Here is an 18976-nt window from a genome sequence, read left to right as displayed (position 1 = left end):
ACACTAACATAGAGCTAATGATGATTATGCAAACCACCATCAACAGTCAGATGATCGGCCGACACAATGAGTATCTGATCATTCGCAAATCACAACCCTACACGAACTTTGTTTTAACAAGAAATATAAACTTTGTAACAAATCAGAATTATTTCTCTCTTCTAAACTTCAAAACTCCAATTAAAAAAGTCTAGCCATGCCATATAAGTTTCGCAAATTGTTGTGTTATAATTCCAATTTTCAGGGATAGAGAATGGGGAACAATAAACCTTTAAAAATGAACAATGAGGAGAAGTTGTGGCATTTACTAGCATATATGAGCTAGATGATTTTGGATGGACACTCACTTGAGGATACTAAAACCCAACAGCAATAATGATCAACATAAAGACTTTTAGTTCAAATTCTTCTTTCACTCTTCTACATACCTTATAATCTTATATAGAGTAGCAGGCCAAGTCACAATCCAATTAAAAGAAAGCATTGAGAAACGATATCATATGCTTTGACAGCAAAATTCAAGGGATTATATGTAAAAGTAAGCTACAGAAATTACTTGATTATGCAGATTTTCGGAATTGCTGTGTTTCTCCAATGGCACAGCTAGCATTTCAACAGCCTTCATTTTGTTAACTACCTCTCTGAATCGGTTCAGGAGTTCCTTCATCTTAAGAGAGCATTCCTTAAGTTGAAGTGCACATTTTTGTTGCAGCGGAGAGAGTTTATGAAACTTAGCCTACATTGAACATCAATTGCTAAAAACTAGCAAGGGAGATAGAGAGGGAGGGATGGGAAGGAGTCAAAATTAGAGATGAAGGCAATAATGCATCATCATTATTTTCAAAACCTCTGTCACATCTATAGTATTTATTAAACTCAATGAAAATTTATCTCATCCCACCACATGTCTTCGTTACTAGCAGTCAATACTGTTTCCTCTTTATATACAAAAATTATCATGAAGTCTTGCAGCCTTAACCTGTAACTGAAAATTCAAAATTTCACGAACTACGGCTATTCAAAGTCAGGTATACTTGAGAATTGATATTCTTCTCTCTAGACTCTACTCCTCCTTTATTTAAGACCGCCCTCTCTTATGTCCTCTTGTCATTAAATCCTTTTCATCTGTAAGTTATAATCAGAAATTTAACACTCAATTGACATACATCTACAGGATCTTACACATATTAGGAGGGGGAGGGGGAGGGAGGAGATTTAAAAAAAAAAAAAAAAAAAGGCAGAACCTTTAAATACTCATCTGGAATCCTTGATTGTGCAATTGAGAGGGTTCCAAGACGCTCAGACCTGACAGAAAACAGAAAAAGTCAACATTGCCTAACAACCTATTCCAGTTATATTCTACTCTGTAAATTTATAATTAGACAAGCAAGAGGATGATTTTTCAAAAGCCATACTAATTTTGTAGATTTTAGTCATTAAAATACTTTCATCTTCAATGTCCACCAGCTACTATTTGATATAAACCGTTGGGTTGTTTGACTAACAAATTTTTTTTATAAATTTCTTTGGGGAATAAAAACCATTTAGATAGTTTTACTGCAATTGCTTCTGAAATTGCTATGATGATGATTCAAGTGTCTCCTACAATAGTTTGCTGCCATTGAAGACAACTACTCAACAATGACAGGAAAAAATAACAGTATACGCACCATACTCCTTTCCCTTCCCTTTTTTCTCACATCAGCCTTCCCCAAATACATCCCTACTATCAATCCATTAACACAGGTTTCTATTCCCTTCATTCTTTTAAGTGCATCGGTTTAAAAGGCACGTAGATTTAGAAAAGTGAGTTAAATGGAGTAAAATATTGTATAAGTAGCATTTGTTGGGAAATAAAAAATGCGTAGTAATAGAAAACACGGAGTAGTTTATTAAGAAAACAATGGGTACGAGAAAAGAGAAAAAGGTAAAAGTAGAGACCATGTGAGGAGAAAGATACAATAAAAAAACTAGAAGAGAAAATGTTCAAAAAGAAAGTGTTGCACTTAAAAATAAATAAATAAATAAATAAAAATTCATGCACTTAAAAAAAGCAGGAGTGGTAGCCAAAATCCTTATCATCTCGTTTTGGAAACATCCTTCAGCCCGTTTAAATTTAAAGTAAGCCCACACAAATAATGACACCCCAATGAGGTGGATTCTCACTGAATTTCGTATTTCCTGCAACCTCGAAATTAAATCGACCTTCAGAATGCTCAAAGCATCACTTTTTTCTATCAATGAACAAACTCAATAGTCTGCAAACTAGATTAAGCTAAACAAGGAAAGATGCACAATCACCCAAAAAGGGAAAAGCATAGTGCAACTTGAATTGTACAATCTAGATATTTGAATATGAAAGTTCCAGTCTTCCAGAGCGCCACCATGTCTATAATAGAACTATTTTGCATAATATTCTCTATATGTGGAACCTTTATGTACTTCCCAATTTGAATCTTAAAGTGCCCCAAAATAGCAGCCTATGCTACTCATACTACACGATAAACTTGCCATGCACAGGTTACACATAAAACTTCAAATGGGTGTCCCTAGTCCTTCCTACTGCATTATCATCCCTCCAGTTCAATAGATAACATAAAGAACCTGACACATTCATGTTGGACACTTTCCATGAGTGCAACCAACAGGTTTGAATTTCACTGAGCCACATCGATAGAAGCAACTAATTTTGTCTACCGCAAAAGCACAATTTTAACTATTCAAAGAACTATTTTAATCAAGGTACCAATAGCAGTTGTGGTAAAGACTGTTTCTTCTCCATTCATAAATTGATTGAAGGAAAATGTTAAAGGGAAACACTAATCTAAATTCCATAACATCTGTTTTGTGTAAGATAACATACTATGATAACATGAAATAAAGTGTTTCGCCTGAAATAACATATCAAGAAATAAAGCACAAAACAAGTTTTCTTACTAAGGAACAAAAATGGTGATTAAACACATACCTGTCTTTCGGCCAGAACCAAGATGGGGGCGGCCAAAATAAATTAGAATAGCCAGGGGGTGATTCAAGTAAACCAAGATGAGAAGCATCTTCCAAGTGCCAAATTCTAATATGAAGATAATTAGATACTGATGTCATAAATTTAACATAATCGTCATCGAATCCATCGTAGTTCAAAAAACTTTGTTCACTAAAAAGAATACAATTCTTTCCTTAAGAACCATGGAGCTTCTCAGCTGCCACGGAAAAGGAAAATTCAGGACTAAAGAAAAAAGTTTGATCACCAAGACTATTAACCTCAACCCATTTTTTGTTATTGAGCTCATAAACCTTATCGTTCTCCGCACTAAGATTACTGCGATCAACTAAATACAAGCGCCCCAATGACTCCACTAAACGTTTCCGGTTTCCACCTCCATCAATGATGGGAGAGACAATGGCATGATTGGCATCCATTTTCAAACGGTTAGCACAACCTATCTTAATCTCATACACACTTCCTCTACGATCAATGCCTAAAACCCGACCCTTAAATTCGACAATATCATCAAATTGAATTCCTTAACCATCATGTATAATTTCCCATTCTGTTTCAGAACCCACATTCTCAAAACTTCAACCCAACCTCAGCAACCCCAATTTCCCAAAATCAGAAAGTACAACAACAGCCAAACCATTATCATTCGAAAACAAAACCACTTTATGAACAATCCCAAAAACAGATGGTTTAACACTCCCTTTAGGAAGATAACTAAGATTGTAAAATCGACTCAATGCAGAAACGCGATAATCAAGCAAATTTAGGGTTCGAGGGAAATTAATAGGCATAGAATACGGAAGCCTACAAAAGGGTTTACGAAAACTGGCCTTTCCAGAAACAGATTGATCCAGAAAAAGAAGCGAAACCCTAGGCATCCATGATGGAAAATCTTGATCGATTAAAGGGCGAAAAGCGTAGATAACAGTGGCAGATAAAACGATGGCGTCGTGAGTTGCATTGGGGTTTAAAATAGAGGAGAAGCGATTAAGAAGAGGATTGGGCGGAGATGGGGTGGTTAGAGGCAGAGGAGGAAACAGAGTGGAAAGAGGGGAGGAGAGAGAATAAGAAGAGGAAGAATACCATGATTAACAAACGCTGCGGAAGCTAAGGATGTCAATGGGGTTCAAGCATTTGGCTATGGAGGATAGGAGTTCTTCATGAAGGTCTGACCATGGCGGAATTATACCCATTTTACGGAGAGAAATACTCTTACGGAGTACTGTATGAGTTTACAAGCAAGACTGTAAGAGTGTTACTGTTTAGGAAAACTCAACAATAATAGTAGTATCTAGGGTAAATTCAAGTTTATCTCCTCGTCAAAAAAAAAAAAAAACAAAAAAAAAAAAAAAAAAAATCTATGTTGAAGGAGCAATTTAAAAGATAACTTTCTCTACTAGGGCTAAATCTTTTCCTAAAAAAAAAAAAAAATCTAATTATATTTATATTTTGATTAGGATGCTATCATAAAAAAAAAAAAAAAATTATACATGATGCTAACGCGCATGAATGATGCATGCATCGTGGCTAATTATGTCTGATGAGCTCTATTAATTTGACTTTATGTCACAAATTTAGTTGTTGACATCATTAATGAGAAAAAAATATTTAAACTAATAATTTTACATCACTTTTTATATTTGACTAGTCATCCAGTATGACCAACTATTATGGGATTACTTCGTTAATGCCAGAGGAGTTTACTCTATCACTAACTCACTATGGGGAAAGGTTCTTAGGTTGCAGGGTCAGATATTTGAAAAATAAAGTGTAAGCTAGGTTTAATTCAATTTGCTATACCATTTATGATCTCCACAACTAAAGATGTTTAGTCATCGATTTTCATTTAAGGCTTAACGATGACTGGTTTACCATATCATGGGAAGAAGACAACATTATACAACTATGATAATAATGATACTGTAGCATAACACCATTGTTATTTTCAAAAGAAAAATATCAAATTATCAAACATGTGTTGCTATCTATTCGTTGTGGAAGATGAGTCCTCCGGTCTTTTCTCATGCTGAACAGACCGAGGAACAAAGGCCAAGCCACGGTTGTGGCGACGGCCAAAGCTGATGGACGAAGGAATGGAGTCAGAGGTACTTAATTGAGAGATAGCAGAAGTAAGATCTTCCATGGTGTCGTCAACCTCAGCGTCCAATAGCATTACATTTGAAGTTTCCTCTTTGCAAAGAGCTTGTTTACGCCACTGCTTTTGCCTCTGTTTCTTGGACAGGTGCACTTTCTTATAAAACTCAAATGTTGTAGGAAATTTGTGCTTGTCCACAAGATGTTGATGTCGGGCTTTGTAACTTTTGAATTTCAACCCACAAGTTTCCACCAAGCATTCGTACTGAATATGAAAATAATCAATCTTAATTTCTGAACTTGGCCTTTACAAAAATGTGCACTAACAAAGTAACAAACACCACCCATTTATCATAACTTCTAGAATATGTGCATTGATAAACAACAATTTTCTCTTTCATTGGTGGTTAGTTCCGCAGCTGGATTGCCACCAGTGGAAATTGGAGGAAACTAGCGTAACTGAACCAGTCTGCCATAGATCCTATCAACCCCCAACCTATGGTCTAATAGCATGCTTGTGAGAAATAATTAGTTGTCTTCTTTGCAATAGTTAAGTTTCCAACATGATCAAAGGATGCTATCTATTTAGTAATTTTTGTGTGCCCAAGTACCTTCAGAAGCAATATCAATTATCACCACAGGAAAGCTTCAAAATTAACTAACCGAGTATGTGGTTAGGTGAAGATATAAAAGCGTATGTGGAGAGTTAGTACTTACCATAGGATATCCCCTTGCAACTTTGGCCTTGAAGTAAGAATCATGCACTTCAGACACATGTATGCTAAGCAAGCGTTGCGTAGGATATGCTTTATGGCACACTGAACAGGATGCAGTATGGCTCGCATTATAGTGATCCTCAAAACCTTCCAATGAATTTAACCGTGCGCCACAACCAACAATTGGACAGAAAATCTCCCTGCTATCATATTATCACATTAGGTAGGCTCAAAATCATACAAGCAGGACAAATATTGAGCATTTAGTCATGTAATTATCATGTTTAAGCTTACCCATCCAGCTGGAAAAGGAAGAGAATGACTAAAGAGCATATATAAGCTCCTTTTTTAGCATTTGAACAAATTAGATTGGAAAAACAAAATACTTGAAACAACTGATAATATGATACTGTATTACCTTTCATGATTGTCCATGTCAATAAGTTGTTTCTTTTCATCTTCAGTCAAGTCAATTGCAACCTGGAGAAAATGGATATAAGTCAAGAAAAAGAAAGAAAAAAGCCACTTTGTTATTAACCTCAATACAGGGTCTATATTACAAGAAAGCTTAACCGGGAATTGAAAGGAAACCGTAAATTTAATAGTCAAAGTACACAAATTGGAGAATGCTAGGATGTTAAACGAACTAATTCTGCAGTATCATCTCTAACATTAAGAGAACTTCCCAAAGAGAAGCTTAAACTAAAAGTCAGGATTCATTTAAATGAACAATGAGTAAGAGCCAACACTTGAGAGCCTGTTCTGTACATCCGGGTTATTTACTCATTAAATTTTGCTCATTTTATAAATGAGCAAAACAAAAATTTGGCTCATTTATTAAATGAGCAAAAATTAATGAGCTAATTACCTGGGTGTACGATACACCCGGGTGTATTTAACAAATTCTACCAACGCTTATCCCAATATACGGGTGTATTTAACAAATTCTACTAACGCTTATCCCAATATGCCATTATGTATTTAAGTTATGAAGAATAATGAGAAGACCATTTGATAACTCATGGTTTTCCATTTTCATGAAACCACCCTCATTTAAAAATTAGCTTCCTCGAGATGTCGGACAAAATTTGTTATCTTTCATCAAAGAATATCTCAAAGGTGCACATAATATTTAACTCGTGGTTTATAATTGGATTTTCCAAAATAATCCAACTTAAAATGATGCAGCTATCATATACATGCCTTAAAGTAAAATTATACCATGTCCTTAATTACGAGGGAACGGGACAAGGAGCTAGTTACGAGCTAAATAACAACTGTACTTTCAGATTGAGTTTATGAATTATAAATGTATGTACTCACTTCATCTGTTTGTTTTATTAGTTGCAACTTACAACTTACCTATGTTACTTGGACTCTTCAAGACTTCAACTATCACGTATGTTAGATAGTCACCTCATAAATCTAAACTCTCAAGTCACAACATTATTTCAAAATATACACCCGGGTGTACGGTACACCCAAAGATATTTGTTTTCTTATTTGACGATATAATGAGCGATAATCATTAAAATGAGACTTCAACTATCACGTATGTTAGATAGTCACCTCATAAATCTAAACTCTCAAGTCACAACATTATTTCAAAATATACGCCCGGGTGTACGGTACACCCAAAGATATTTATTTTCTTATTTGACAATATAATGAGGGATAATCATTAAAATGAGCAAATAATAACCTTGGTTGCATCATACACCCGGGTGTATAACAATTTTCAGTCTTATTAAAGCTCAATTAAATATGACAACAACCTTTTATACCAAATTAACCTGAATTCCCCCAAATTAACCACTTATTTCAAGCAAATCTAAACCTGACTATATCAACAACAAAAATGATTACACCACACAATATTTCTTAAAAATACTGTAATTTTAATAAAAATGAGCTTAATCGAATTAACTAGTAATATAAAGTATGAAATTTGACAAGGATTAAGAAAAAAAAAAATAAAGACCTGTTTATGAAGAAGTTGTCGTTCAATATCGCCGGAAGAGAAAAAGGGAGAATCAGATGCGAATTTCCGACAAATAGGCTTCCAGTAACAAAACTCTGATTTGGATGTACCTTGTTCGATTTCCATCGCCATTTTATGTAGGAAGAGAGAATTTGAGGATGGATTTCAAAAATTTCTGGGTTATTCTACCGTTTGACACATTGATTTTGAAGCATTTTTGAATCTGGGGTGTTTGGGTTTTTGCTGAGGTGGTGTCTTATATTGGGCTGGGCCTGGAAAGTTTAATACTTTAATATTATTCTATGGGCTGAGCCACATTCAAATATTCAGTGTCCTTAAAGTCCAGTTCAATGTAAATTATTACATACTTTCTGTCACAAATTAGATACCATATTTATACAGAATATTTTATCAGTATTTGTTTAATGGAACATTAAGGATTTAGTGGTTTGTCAATAAATATACCAAAAATTTGTTGAAGAACAATTTTAGGATTTGTTGTGGTGTTAATGTCAACCTTGTACTGTTGGTGCAAGCCAACACTAGCTCAAAACCCACACGTCACTCTAATTACAAACAACTCCGATCCTCATTAAATTATTCTAAGATCGATTAGCACCATACAATATCACCAAAAAAAAAAAAAAAGTACATACACATTTGATAATTAATGTTTTATTAACCAAATTGCACCAAACAACTTATTCACCTTAATAAATATAACTCAAAATAGTGTTGTAGATTAATTATGCATTGTTTAGTATTTCTATTTTAAAAGTGAAACTCAAATTTGATGGTAAATTTCTTACTTATGTATGAGAGAAACCATATTTAAAAGGGGTAGTGGATCAGAAGTGATTTAGTATGATTTTATTGACTAATTACAGCAGTAGTTTAGGCAATGCTGTAATTAGTCAATAGGACTAAATCACTAGATTCACTACTACAGAAAGGCTTTATATAATAAGTTGGATGCTTCGACCATAGTGTACAAAATTCCTGTTTCTCTTTATCAAGCTCAATTATATTATTATTATTATTATTATTAGCAACCTTTAAGAAATGCTTTCAAGAGAGAAAGCAAGAAAGAAAATGGAAGACCAGAGAATAATCTGCTCAATTTTAGTGATCATTATGATGGTTATTGAGGGAGGAGAAGCTCAACTATCGGAAAATTTCTATAGTGCTTCCTGCCCTCGTCTCAAAAATATAGTGAAAAAGGTTGTAATTAAGAGATACAATCAAAATTTCGTAACAGCTCAAGCAACATTACGTCTGTTTTTCCATGATTGCTTTGTTCAGGTAATGATCTCCATGATTTTTCAAATAAATAACAAGGTTTGTAGCTATATTTTTAAAATGCTGATAAACATTTTGAACGGTTTTTATGCGGTGAGTTAAGGGTGTAAAGGCTAAATGATCCAACTTTGGGATATACATATGTGGGTTGATAGTAAAAGGGAAATTCCCTGTTTCTCATGGTGAGAAACGAAATTTGTTTCTCATGGGGGCATTTTCGTGAATAAATCAACAACTTTTTCAATATTGTGGGCTCCACAGTTGAATAAAGTTGAAAAAGTTGTTGATTTATTCACAAAAATGCCACCATGAGAAACGAATTCGTTTCTCACCGTGAGAAACTGGGGCATCCTCGTAGTAAAATGAAATTGCATGCACCAGAACAATTTTACTAAAGTACCCTTGAAAGACTCATAATTGGTCACTATTTCCTCCAAACTAGAACGTAGGGCCATATAGTTTCAAGGACTCCTCAAGTTAGCTCCTTTCTTAAGGCACCATATATGCACCAAAATGCTCAGCAGAAAAATACTGAGTACTAGACTACTAGATCAGACAAAGAAAATGTTCAAAATAATACGGAGTATTATCTATTCTTGAGTTAACCTGATAATCCCTTTTGTTTTACAGGGGTGTGATGCTTCAGTCATGATTTTATCACCAAATGGCGATGCAGAAAAGGATTCAGAGGACAATCTCTCTCTAGTAGGAGACGGCTTTGACACAGTTCTAAAAGCCAAACAAGCAGTTGAAGTTGTTTGTCCCGGCGTAGTCTCTTGTGCTGATATTCTGGCTCTTGCTGCCAGAGATGCTGTTGTTGTGGTAAGTCCATCCCATATGTACATCCACATTGGGAACTCTAACACGCGTACATTTAGATATTACATACGAGTATAAGACCCATCTATTAATTGCACCCTTTCAATCTGTACTGTTTGAAAATTTTCTGATTGATGATTAATTCCACGTGTTTTTAGACAGGAGGCCCTTCATACAATGTAGAACTTGGACGTCGAGATGGGTTAAGGTCAAACAAATCAGATGTCACAAAACATTTACCGGATCCAGACAACAAGTTTAACGAGCTACTTAACATGTTCACCAAGCATGGCCTGAACCAAACTGATCTAGTCGCGCTATCAGGAGCTCATACAATAGGTGCAGCCCACTGCTCGAAGTTTTCAAAACGTATCTACAATTACTCTCAATCCAGCCCTGTTGATCCTACCATGAACCCCATATATGCTCTACTGTTGCAGCAACAATGCCCACCAGGTGTAAACCCCAAAAAAGTTGTCCCCATGGACCCTGCAAGGCCGAGATCGAAAACATTCGATAATTTGTATTATCAGAACTTAATTGCAGGAATGGGGTTGTTTACTTCAGATCAGGAGCTCTTTACTAACCCAGCTTCTAGACCAACAGTTATTGATTTTGCCAATAATCCTGGCAACTTTAATGCAGCTTTTGTTACTGCCATGAGAAAGCTCGGTCGAGTTGGTGTAAAGACTGGTAATCAAGGTGAAATCAGAAGAAACTGTGCAGCTTTCAACACTTGAATCCTGAAGAAATTACGACAAAGTTTAGTGTAAAACTGTAAAAGTTCAATAGTTTGCTGTCTTAGCTCTAATACTAAATACATCATCAAGTAATCATACAAGCCATAACCTAGCAAATCTATATCAATATGGAAAACATATTCGACAATATATTGATTATATCTCATATCTCTAACAATATATCCCTCAGACAATATAAAATTGTACTGTGATATACAAGTATATATTCGTTATTTTTCTGATTTTATCAACCTAAATGATTTTTTTTCGTTTTGCCAAACATCAATATAACTAATAAGACACAATATATAATATGCAGGCAACCTTCATTCTGATCCTACTTTTGGAAAATACGTCTGCTTCAAGAACTGAATGAAACGAGTAAATGGTGATTGTGTATGCCTTGTTCTAGCATAAATTGTCTTCATGATGAAACACAATTACAGAAGTAATGAAGTTGGTTTTTTTTTTATGAAGTTGGTTTTTTTTTTTTTTTTTTTGATGATTTAGACATTTTTGAAATAAATGCAGCTTGCATATAATAGGTGGAGCAATGGAGCATTCAAATAAACCTATAGTAGCAAAAATCCGTAAAAGCTATCCTTTAGCTTAAGAATCAAAGAAGATCAACATTCATTTATTCATGTCAACTGTTGAGTCATATCGACCTTAGCCCATGATGGAGTAAGAGTAAGACTACTACGGAGTACTACATTAGTATGTTGCTAGCATAACTATAAAACACTAACACAATACATGGAGTATTAGAGATAATGAAAGTAACACACACCTTGTTTAAATGTCCTTATAAAGAATGTTTAATTTATGGGGTCTAAAAGCCAGAATTTTAGCATATTGAAGGGTGCATAGGTTGCACTCTTAGCAGTCCAAAAAGGGCTTTAAGCACCTAAAGTTGAAATTTTCACTTGTTTGTCCATAAATGTGCAAACAGTACTCTTAATAGACACAACCTTAACTAGGATATTATGTTGTAATGATGGATTCAGTGTATACCCTCATGACCGCCATTCTGAAGTTTCCCTATAGTTCTCATTGTGCAGCAGTACATTAGCAAAGTGTTGAAACTCCGAAATGGGGACTGTATTATGAAATGGAGAGACTATTATGCATTTATACAAGCCTGTGACCTTTATATATGTTCAAATGAATCATCTATAAGACTATAAGGCAAAAACTGGCAACTAAAACCAAAGGCCTCAATTCTGGGGTGTTTGGGCTTTGCTGAGGTGTTGTTTGATATTGGGTTGGGTCTTAAAAGCTGGCTACTTTGGTATGTGCTATGGGATGGGCCTCCTTCAATATCCTAAAGTATAATATTCAAACCACCAAAGTTTACATAGAGGCTGCCCAATTTATCATGTTGATGTATCAATCGACAAATCTGTAAATAAATCAACAAAGTGTGTAGTCAGCATGATATTTCGTAATAGTTTCAATATGTGTGCGACCCATATTTAATGAAAAGTTGTTAATTTATTTATATTTTTACCAATTGATAAATATATACTCTGTATTCATATGAACATATTTACACTAATTACACATTTGAATTGGTCTTTATTTCGGCCTTTTTGCAACATCCTATTATTGAAGTCATAATACTCCGTACTATATAAAGTTATCATCTTTTCTCTATATATTGTATTTTCCACACTATTAGAACTTTCCTCCCTTAGAAAATTATTAAAATTTTGGTAGTATATCATGTATATGGGTCCACACCTCAAGGGCCTCAACCCATTTATATATCAATTATTAATTTATTATCTTTTGCTATCTAAAATAAGTGATAATAATGTGTATTTACACATTTCATGACTATTTTCAGTAATCTAAAATGTATAAGCTAGCTACTCTATAATAGAAGAACTCTTGTGGAAAAAGTTAATGACAACCAAATATAAAAACGAGTTCATAATTATTCTAAAGAGGCAGCGTATATAAAAAGATATACCAATAATATAAAGTGTTGAAGAACAATGTTGGGATTTGTTGTAGAGTCAATATCAACCTTGTTGGTGCAAGCCAACACTAGCTTAAAACCTATACGTCACTCTAATTATAACATACAAACAACACCGACCCTAATTAAATTATTCAAGATTGATTAGCACCATAAAAGTACATACACACTGTTGATAAATATAGGCTAGATAATTCGTGGAAAATTGGAAATAGTGGAGATGATAATTAAATGATTTATATACCAAATTGCACCAAACAACTTATCCGCCTTAATAAAAAGAGCTCTAAATAGTGTAGTAGATTATGAAAATACTTACTACCTACGTTAAATATTAGTTGTAATTTTAAGGTATTTTTTTATGAGATAATATAAAATATTTTAAAGTTACAACTAATATTTAACATATGTAGTATATACTCTTATTATTAAATACCATCTTTGTTATTACGAAATACCCTTGTACATAGTCTAAAAACATAGTTTAAAATAATGAACCAGCAGGTACCCCGGCAAGTTAAAATACTAGTATGCATCATGTGCCTCTCGGATTTAACAGGTCTACGTATGAGTTAAGCTAGTCAACCAAGCGAATGAGTCAAGCTAGCTTAGTCAACCATGCATATAATGAGTACTTATCGAATAAACTTCTATCATTAACTTGGAAAAATCTTCAGAATTTAGGACACCAATATAGTAAAATAATAACCCTAAAATTGGGACAATGAAACAAGTAAAATTAATGAAGCCAAAATTCCAGGCTGTATATATGAAATTGTCCAATTTGACCTTTCTAATGGAGAGCCACGTAGGATAGAACAAAACTGACGTGGCTTAATTTAATTGATTAATCACAACAGTTTAGGCTAGGCAATAAGACAACATCACTATTCACTACTACAAAGGATTTATATAATAAGTTGGATGCTTAGGCCATAATGTACAAACTTCTTATTTCTTCTCTTCATCAAGCTTAATTATTGTACGGAGTATTATTATTAGCAACCCTATTGAAATGTTCTCAAGAGAGAAAGCAAGGAAGAAAATGGAAGATTGGAGAATACTTTGCTCAATTCTAATGATCATTATGATGGTTATCGAGGGAGGTGAAGCTCAATTATCGGAAAATTTTTACAGTTCCTCTTGCCCTCGTCTCGAACGTATAGTGCAACAGGCTGTTAAGAAGAAACATGATCAAACTTTCGTAACAGCTCCAGCAACTCTACGTCTGTTTTTCCATGACTGCCTTGTTCAGGTAATTCTCTTCCATGCAATTATGACATACCAGCAAATAAACATTTTGTATAGTGTTAGTGTGACGAGTTAAGACTATACAGAGTAAATGAATTGTTTTGGCATACTTTGGTTAATAGTTACAGTAAATGATTTACTCGTATTATGCAATGTTTTAACACTATTTTAATCAAAACTATTTTACTCAAACACCCTTGAAAAAAAATATATTAAAACTTCAAATATTGGTCACTATTTCAACTATCAGATAGCTAGGGCCAGGCCATATGGTTATAAGGACACCTCAAGTCAGTTCTTATCTTATGCCAACATACATGCACCAAAACACTCAACAGAAAAATACAGTAGTCCAAGACAAATAAGAAAATACTCAAATTAAGTACTACTAATTTTATCTACTCTTGAGTGTGAGTGTTTACCTAATCATCCTGTATTTTTATAGGGGTGTGATGCTTCAGTCATGATTTTCTCACCAAATGGCGATGCAGAGAAGGATTCAGATGATGATCTCTCACTAGCAGGAGACGGATTTGACACGGTTATAAAGGCCAAGCAAGCAGTTGAAGCTGTTTGTCCCGGTGTAGTCTCTTGTGCTGATATTCTGGCTCTTGCCGCCAGAGAGGCTGTAGTTCTGGTAAGTCCCACGTTATATTGGGAGTTCTAACACACGTAAAGTAACATATTACAATACCACCTTTATATATTACATACAACCCATCAATTACGCCCCCTCAATCCCTTATTGATAGTCAGTTTCATATGTTTTCAGACAGGAGGCCCTTCATTCAGTGTAGAACTTGGGCGTCGAGATGGGCTAAGGTCAAAGAAATCAGATGTCACAAAACATCTACCAGAACCAGACCACAAGTTTAACGAGCTACTTAACATGTTTGCCAAGAATGGCCTAAACCAAACTGATCTAGTCGCGCTGTCAGGAGCTCACACCATAGGTGCAGCCCACTGCTCGAAGTTTTCTAAACGTATCTACAATTACTCTCAATTCAGCCCTATTGATCCTACTCTGGACCCCTTATATGCCCTACAGTTGCAGCAACAATGCCCACCAGGTGTAAACCCAAACATTGTCGCCTTTTTGGACCCTTTAAGCTCAAATACATTCGACAATTCGTATTATAAGAACTTAATTGTAGGAAGGGGGTTGCTTACTTCAGATCAGGAGCTCTTCACTAACCTGGCTTCTAGACCAACAGTTATTGATTTTGCCAATAATCCGGGCAACTTTAATGCAGCTTTCGTCACTGCGATGAGAAAGCTAGGCCGAGTTGGTGTAAAAACTGGTAATCAAGGTGAAATCAGAAGGAACTGTGCAGCATTTAACTCGTGAATCCTAAGAACATATATCCTTTAGACAATAAAAAAATTGTACTGCAATATATATTCATTATTATTTCTTCCAGCATTATAAGTTGATTCAACCAATAGATTTACATGATTAATTTTTGTTTATTAAGATGCAATAGTAGGCACGTAACAAGGTTACGTGCTATCCTATTTTCGTAAAATACGTATACTGAACTGTAAGAAACGGGTAAATGACGAGGAATGTGTATGCCTTGTTCTGCATATGTTGTCTTAACATAATGGTGAAGCACAATTACAGGAAAAATTAAGTTGGTAGTTGTGATTATTTAGACATTCTTGAAATAAATACAACTTGCAAATAATAGGTGTAACATTCATACCCGGCCCATAGCTATAATCCATAAAAGCTATCTTTTAGCTTAAGAATCAAAGAAGATGCATTGATTATTCATGTCAACTGTCGAGTCGTATCAACCTTAGCACATGAAGCACTAAGACTATAAGTACCTATGTATGTTGATAGCTTAACCATAAAACACTAGCACATTTTAGTGGTCCAAATTGGTGCATTAGAGATAATGAAAGTAACACACACCTTAATTATATATTCATATGTCCTTATCGAGCAAGTTTGATGGGGTCTAAAAGTCGGAATTTTGGCATAACACCAGCAAAATATGCAACTAAAGAGTAAGAAAAAAACCATAATTATAGACTCAAATAATTAAGTTATTTGATCTACTTACCCCTCTTCTGCATTCCACATATATGAATTTTTCTTTTAAACACATTCAAGTCTCATGAGTCAAAATCCATGCTGTGCCCACTTGATTGGTTCAGTTTGAAATTATTTGTCCCAGAACAACATGGTAATGTCTACATATAAATATCGAATATACTTTGACATTAATTTCATTGATGTATGCTTATTGAAGAGTGCCTAAGTTGTACACCTAATAGACCTAATAACCTAATTTAAACTAGATTGTGTTGTACTGATGGATTCAGTGAAACATGATTATCTTGAGTTGCTTTTTTAATTTTTTTTCAAATTATAGAATCAAGAACATTAGAACAGCCTAAGGCAGAATCCAGAACATTAGAGATTAGACCAATCTGAGGCAAATCCATACAGAATTGCCTATTTCTCAAGTCTGCACTATAGAAATCTCACACTACAGTTTATTGGCTAAGTGTTGCAAAAAATATGAGAATTCGGCATTTATACAAGTTTATGACCTCTATTTACATATGACAACTCGGTCTATAAACATGAATCATCACTGAGGCAAAAACTGCAAGCTAAAAACAGAGGCCTCAATACAATTTATATCTGTCTGATAATGGCCTGGCAATGCAACTAACACTTACCATGTTCTAGTAGCCACTTAAACAATTTAAAGTTTGAATGCACCTACATTTAGTGACATTTTCTCTATATCTAGTGGGACGACCAATATGTATTAAACAACTCTAGGATGACGAAACTCATTGACCAAAATGTGACACAATTAGGTAGAAGCTGATTATGCACATATCCTAACCCAATTACTTCTTAATGGAATGGTGAATGGCCAATGTTCTCGCACTGTTTTTGTGTAAGTCTCTTGTAATTTAGCTCCCATTGGCTACATAAATGCTTATAACCTTTTAAAATTACCTAAAAAGCAACAGGTTATTGTCAGTAGGCAGGAAAAAGTGACGAATGGAAAATCATTTTCCTCTTAGTAACCTTGGGATTTAATCAATGTAGAAGCTAGGAAACTAAGAGGACTCTAGCTGTCCAACTGTGGAGGGTATTGTTACAAAGGCTGTGTTAGAAAAGTTCCAACAGACATTTGTAACAGCTCAAGCAACTCTTTGCCTGTTTTTCTATGACTGCTTTGTCAAGGTGAGAGCAATGCTCAAGCCTTCTAGTTTTGAAATATAAAACAATTGCATAACTAAAATTTACATTCTATGCAACTTAAACAAATTTGTACCTTGTTTCTGTAGGGTTGTGATGCATCAATTATGATTTTCTCACCAAACGGAGATGCAGGGAAAGATGCTCCAGAGAATCTCTCGCTGGCTGGTGATGGATTTGACACAGTCATATAGGCAAAACTTCTCTGTAATTTCTCGCTCTCTAACCCAGTTGACCCTACACTTAACCCTGCCTATATTGAGCAATTCCTGCAAATCTGTCCAACAAATGAAGAATCATTCTAGGAATTGTCATTTCATTTAACATCCATCTTTAAAGTTCACGCATGTACATGTCCTGTTCAATGGTTTCAATGCCTGCAAAATAATGGGCACATAAGTGATGTTATTAGCATTCAGATACCTATTCAAATGCATGAAGCAAAACTGGTGTTAGTTGCCTCAGAAATCTGGCTGATGCAGGACTTTTATCTTAGTAGTCCATCTTTATGCTCACAGATAGTCTAACATGGGATAACAATTTTGACTTCAGAATGTCTTATCTTCGTGTTCGTTTCGTTATAAAAGATTTGGAGTTTAATCCCCTTTATCAACAAGTGAACATCAGTCACAGGTAGCCAGAAACATTAGAAAATTCAGCTACATTGTTAGTATTATCATATTACAATGTTTAATACCCAAAATAATAATCCTATACAGATTAATCACAGAATTATCCTTAAAAATGTGCAGTACATAATATTAATTGGAATGCATAAATTTAACTGAATTAGAAATAAGTGTCAAAATCATTCAGCTTTTACAATGGAGTCGATTCTGTCTAATTTTACTTACTCTGCACTACTATTTCCTAGATCGACAGTTTCCGTAATGAAGTGAAACAGTACTCAGGATGCAGAAAAGGGTATAATTTTTTCTTGCTCTAGATTATCAGAGCCTAGAGCAAAACACGTAACAGGAGCTAGTAGACAGAGAAGGCAGATGCTGGATCCGAGGCGGCAAGTGTTTGGCTTGATCCTTATTTTGCGGTTTGTTTTTGGAACTAATGTTGCTGAAGTTAATCCATTTCAATCAATCAATCAATCAATCAATCAAAGCCTTAATCCCAAAAGTGGGGTCGGCTAACATGAACCAAATTTGATTATTCCGTGTAGTCATCAACATAAATCTTTCTCCTCCATCCCTTACGATCCAAAACTTCATCCTCACGTAAATCCATGCACTTCATATCCTTCCTCACTCCTTCCAACCAAGTCATCTTTGGTCTCCCTCTTCCTCGTTTAATCCCTCCATGGTCCCACTCTTCCACTCTTCGCACCGGTGCACCCTCGGGTCTCCGTCTTACATGTCCAAACCAACGCAGACGATTTTCCCTTAATTTATCTACAATGCCCGCCACACCTACTTTCTTGCGAATATTTTTAGTTAATCCATTTCAGTCCGTTTATTTAAGGACCAAAATATTTTTATAACCACATATAGTTTAATTTATAGGACAAAATTCAGTCTGCCTTGATTCCCTTTTCAAAGGGAAAAAAAAAAAGCAATTACAGTTGAAGTATGTAATACGTAGTAATATTAAACTTCTACAGAGTATATGATTAGGCTTAAAATTATGCTTAACATTTGTCATCTAGAATGCACTTGTAGATGAATACTTCGTATATTTTAACGCTCCGCATCTCTTGTAGCTGATAACATGACTAGCATGAAGTTTATATAGACTCCCTCCGATCCTTTTTGCTTTTCCCATTTAGAATATTTTTGTGAAATACTACGTATATAAACAAAATAAATAAAAAATTGAAACAAAAATTAAACAGAACAGAGAGCGAA

At 34.7% G+C, this 18976-nt stretch overlaps 3 protein-coding genes across 4 annotated transcripts; 2 read left to right on the top strand and 1 right to left on the bottom strand.

The window, feature by feature from the left end:
• Positions 1–4885: 4885 nt before the first annotated feature.
• Positions 4886–7965, bottom strand: LOC145563334 (uncharacterized). 2 transcript variants are annotated; one of them, XM_081623777.1, is made up of 4 exons: positions 7796–7965; positions 6233–6294; positions 5816–6017; positions 4886–5363 (listed from the first exon to the last, which is right to left on the bottom strand). In XM_081623777.1, the coding sequence occupies exons 1-4, from the start codon at positions 7925–7927 to the stop codon at positions 4986–4988; spliced, it is 774 nt and encodes a 257-aa protein (XP_081479903.1). In that variant the 5' UTR covers positions 7928–7965; the 3' UTR covers positions 4886–4985. The 2 variants fall into 2 exon arrangements, with proteins under 2 accessions (XP_081479903.1, XP_081479904.1); XM_081623778.1 differs by having other exon boundaries at positions 5816–6014.
• Positions 7966–8857: 892 nt separating this feature from the next.
• On the top strand, positions 8858–10653 carry LOC145563332 (peroxidase 55-like). Its single transcript, XM_081623776.1, has 3 exons — positions 8858–9097; positions 9725–9916; positions 10072–10653. The coding sequence occupies exons 1-3, from the start codon at positions 8858–8860 to the stop codon at positions 10651–10653; spliced, it is 1014 nt and encodes a 337-aa protein (XP_081479902.1).
• Positions 10654–13586: 2933 nt separating this feature from the next.
• LOC145563331 (peroxidase 55-like) lies at positions 13587–15311 on the top strand. The gene is made up of 3 exons (XM_081623775.1): positions 13587–13892; positions 14334–14525; positions 14661–15311. Exons 1-3 carry the CDS (start codon positions 13653–13655, stop codon positions 15234–15236), a joined length of 1008 nt encoding a protein of 335 aa, XP_081479901.1. The 5' UTR covers positions 13587–13652; the 3' UTR covers positions 15237–15311.
• The last annotated feature ends 3665 nt before the right edge of the window (positions 15312–18976 follow it).

This window comes from Chenopodium album, chromosome 10 (genome assembly GCF_948465745.1).
Source record: "Chenopodium album chromosome 10, dcCheAlbu1.1, whole genome shotgun sequence".
Taxonomy (NCBI): Eukaryota; Viridiplantae; Streptophyta; class Magnoliopsida; order Caryophyllales; family Amaranthaceae; genus Chenopodium; species Chenopodium album.
This window is presented reverse-complemented; position numbering and strand designations above follow the sequence as displayed.

Coding starts and splice junctions, on each gene's coding strand:
- LOC145563334 (XM_081623777.1), bottom strand. CDS start 7,927: ATGGCGATGGAAATCGAACAAGGTACATCCAAATCAGAGTTTTGTTAC. Junction 6,018..6,232: donor GACATGGACAATCATGAAAG/GTAATACAGTAT, acceptor ATAATATGATAG/CAGGGAGATTTTCTGTCCAA. Junction 5,364..5,815: donor TTGCAAGGGGATATCCTATG/GTAAGTACTAAC, acceptor TTTCATATTCAG/TACGAATGCTTGGTGGAAAC.
- LOC145563332 (XM_081623776.1), top strand. CDS start 8,858: ATGCTTTCAAGAGAGAAAGCAAGAAAGAAAATGGAAGACCAGAGAATA. Junction 9,098..9,724: donor TCCATGATTGCTTTGTTCAG/GTAATGATCTCC, acceptor TTTGTTTTACAG/GGGTGTGATGCTTCAGTCAT. Junction 9,917..10,071: donor CCAGAGATGCTGTTGTTGTG/GTAAGTCCATCC, acceptor ACGTGTTTTTAG/ACAGGAGGCCCTTCATACAA.
- LOC145563331 (XM_081623775.1), top strand. CDS start 13,653: ATGTTCTCAAGAGAGAAAGCAAGGAAGAAAATGGAAGATTGGAGAATA. Junction 13,893..14,333: donor TCCATGACTGCCTTGTTCAG/GTAATTCTCTTC, acceptor GTATTTTTATAG/GGGTGTGATGCTTCAGTCAT. Junction 14,526..14,660: donor CCAGAGAGGCTGTAGTTCTG/GTAAGTCCCACG, acceptor ATATGTTTTCAG/ACAGGAGGCCCTTCATTCAG.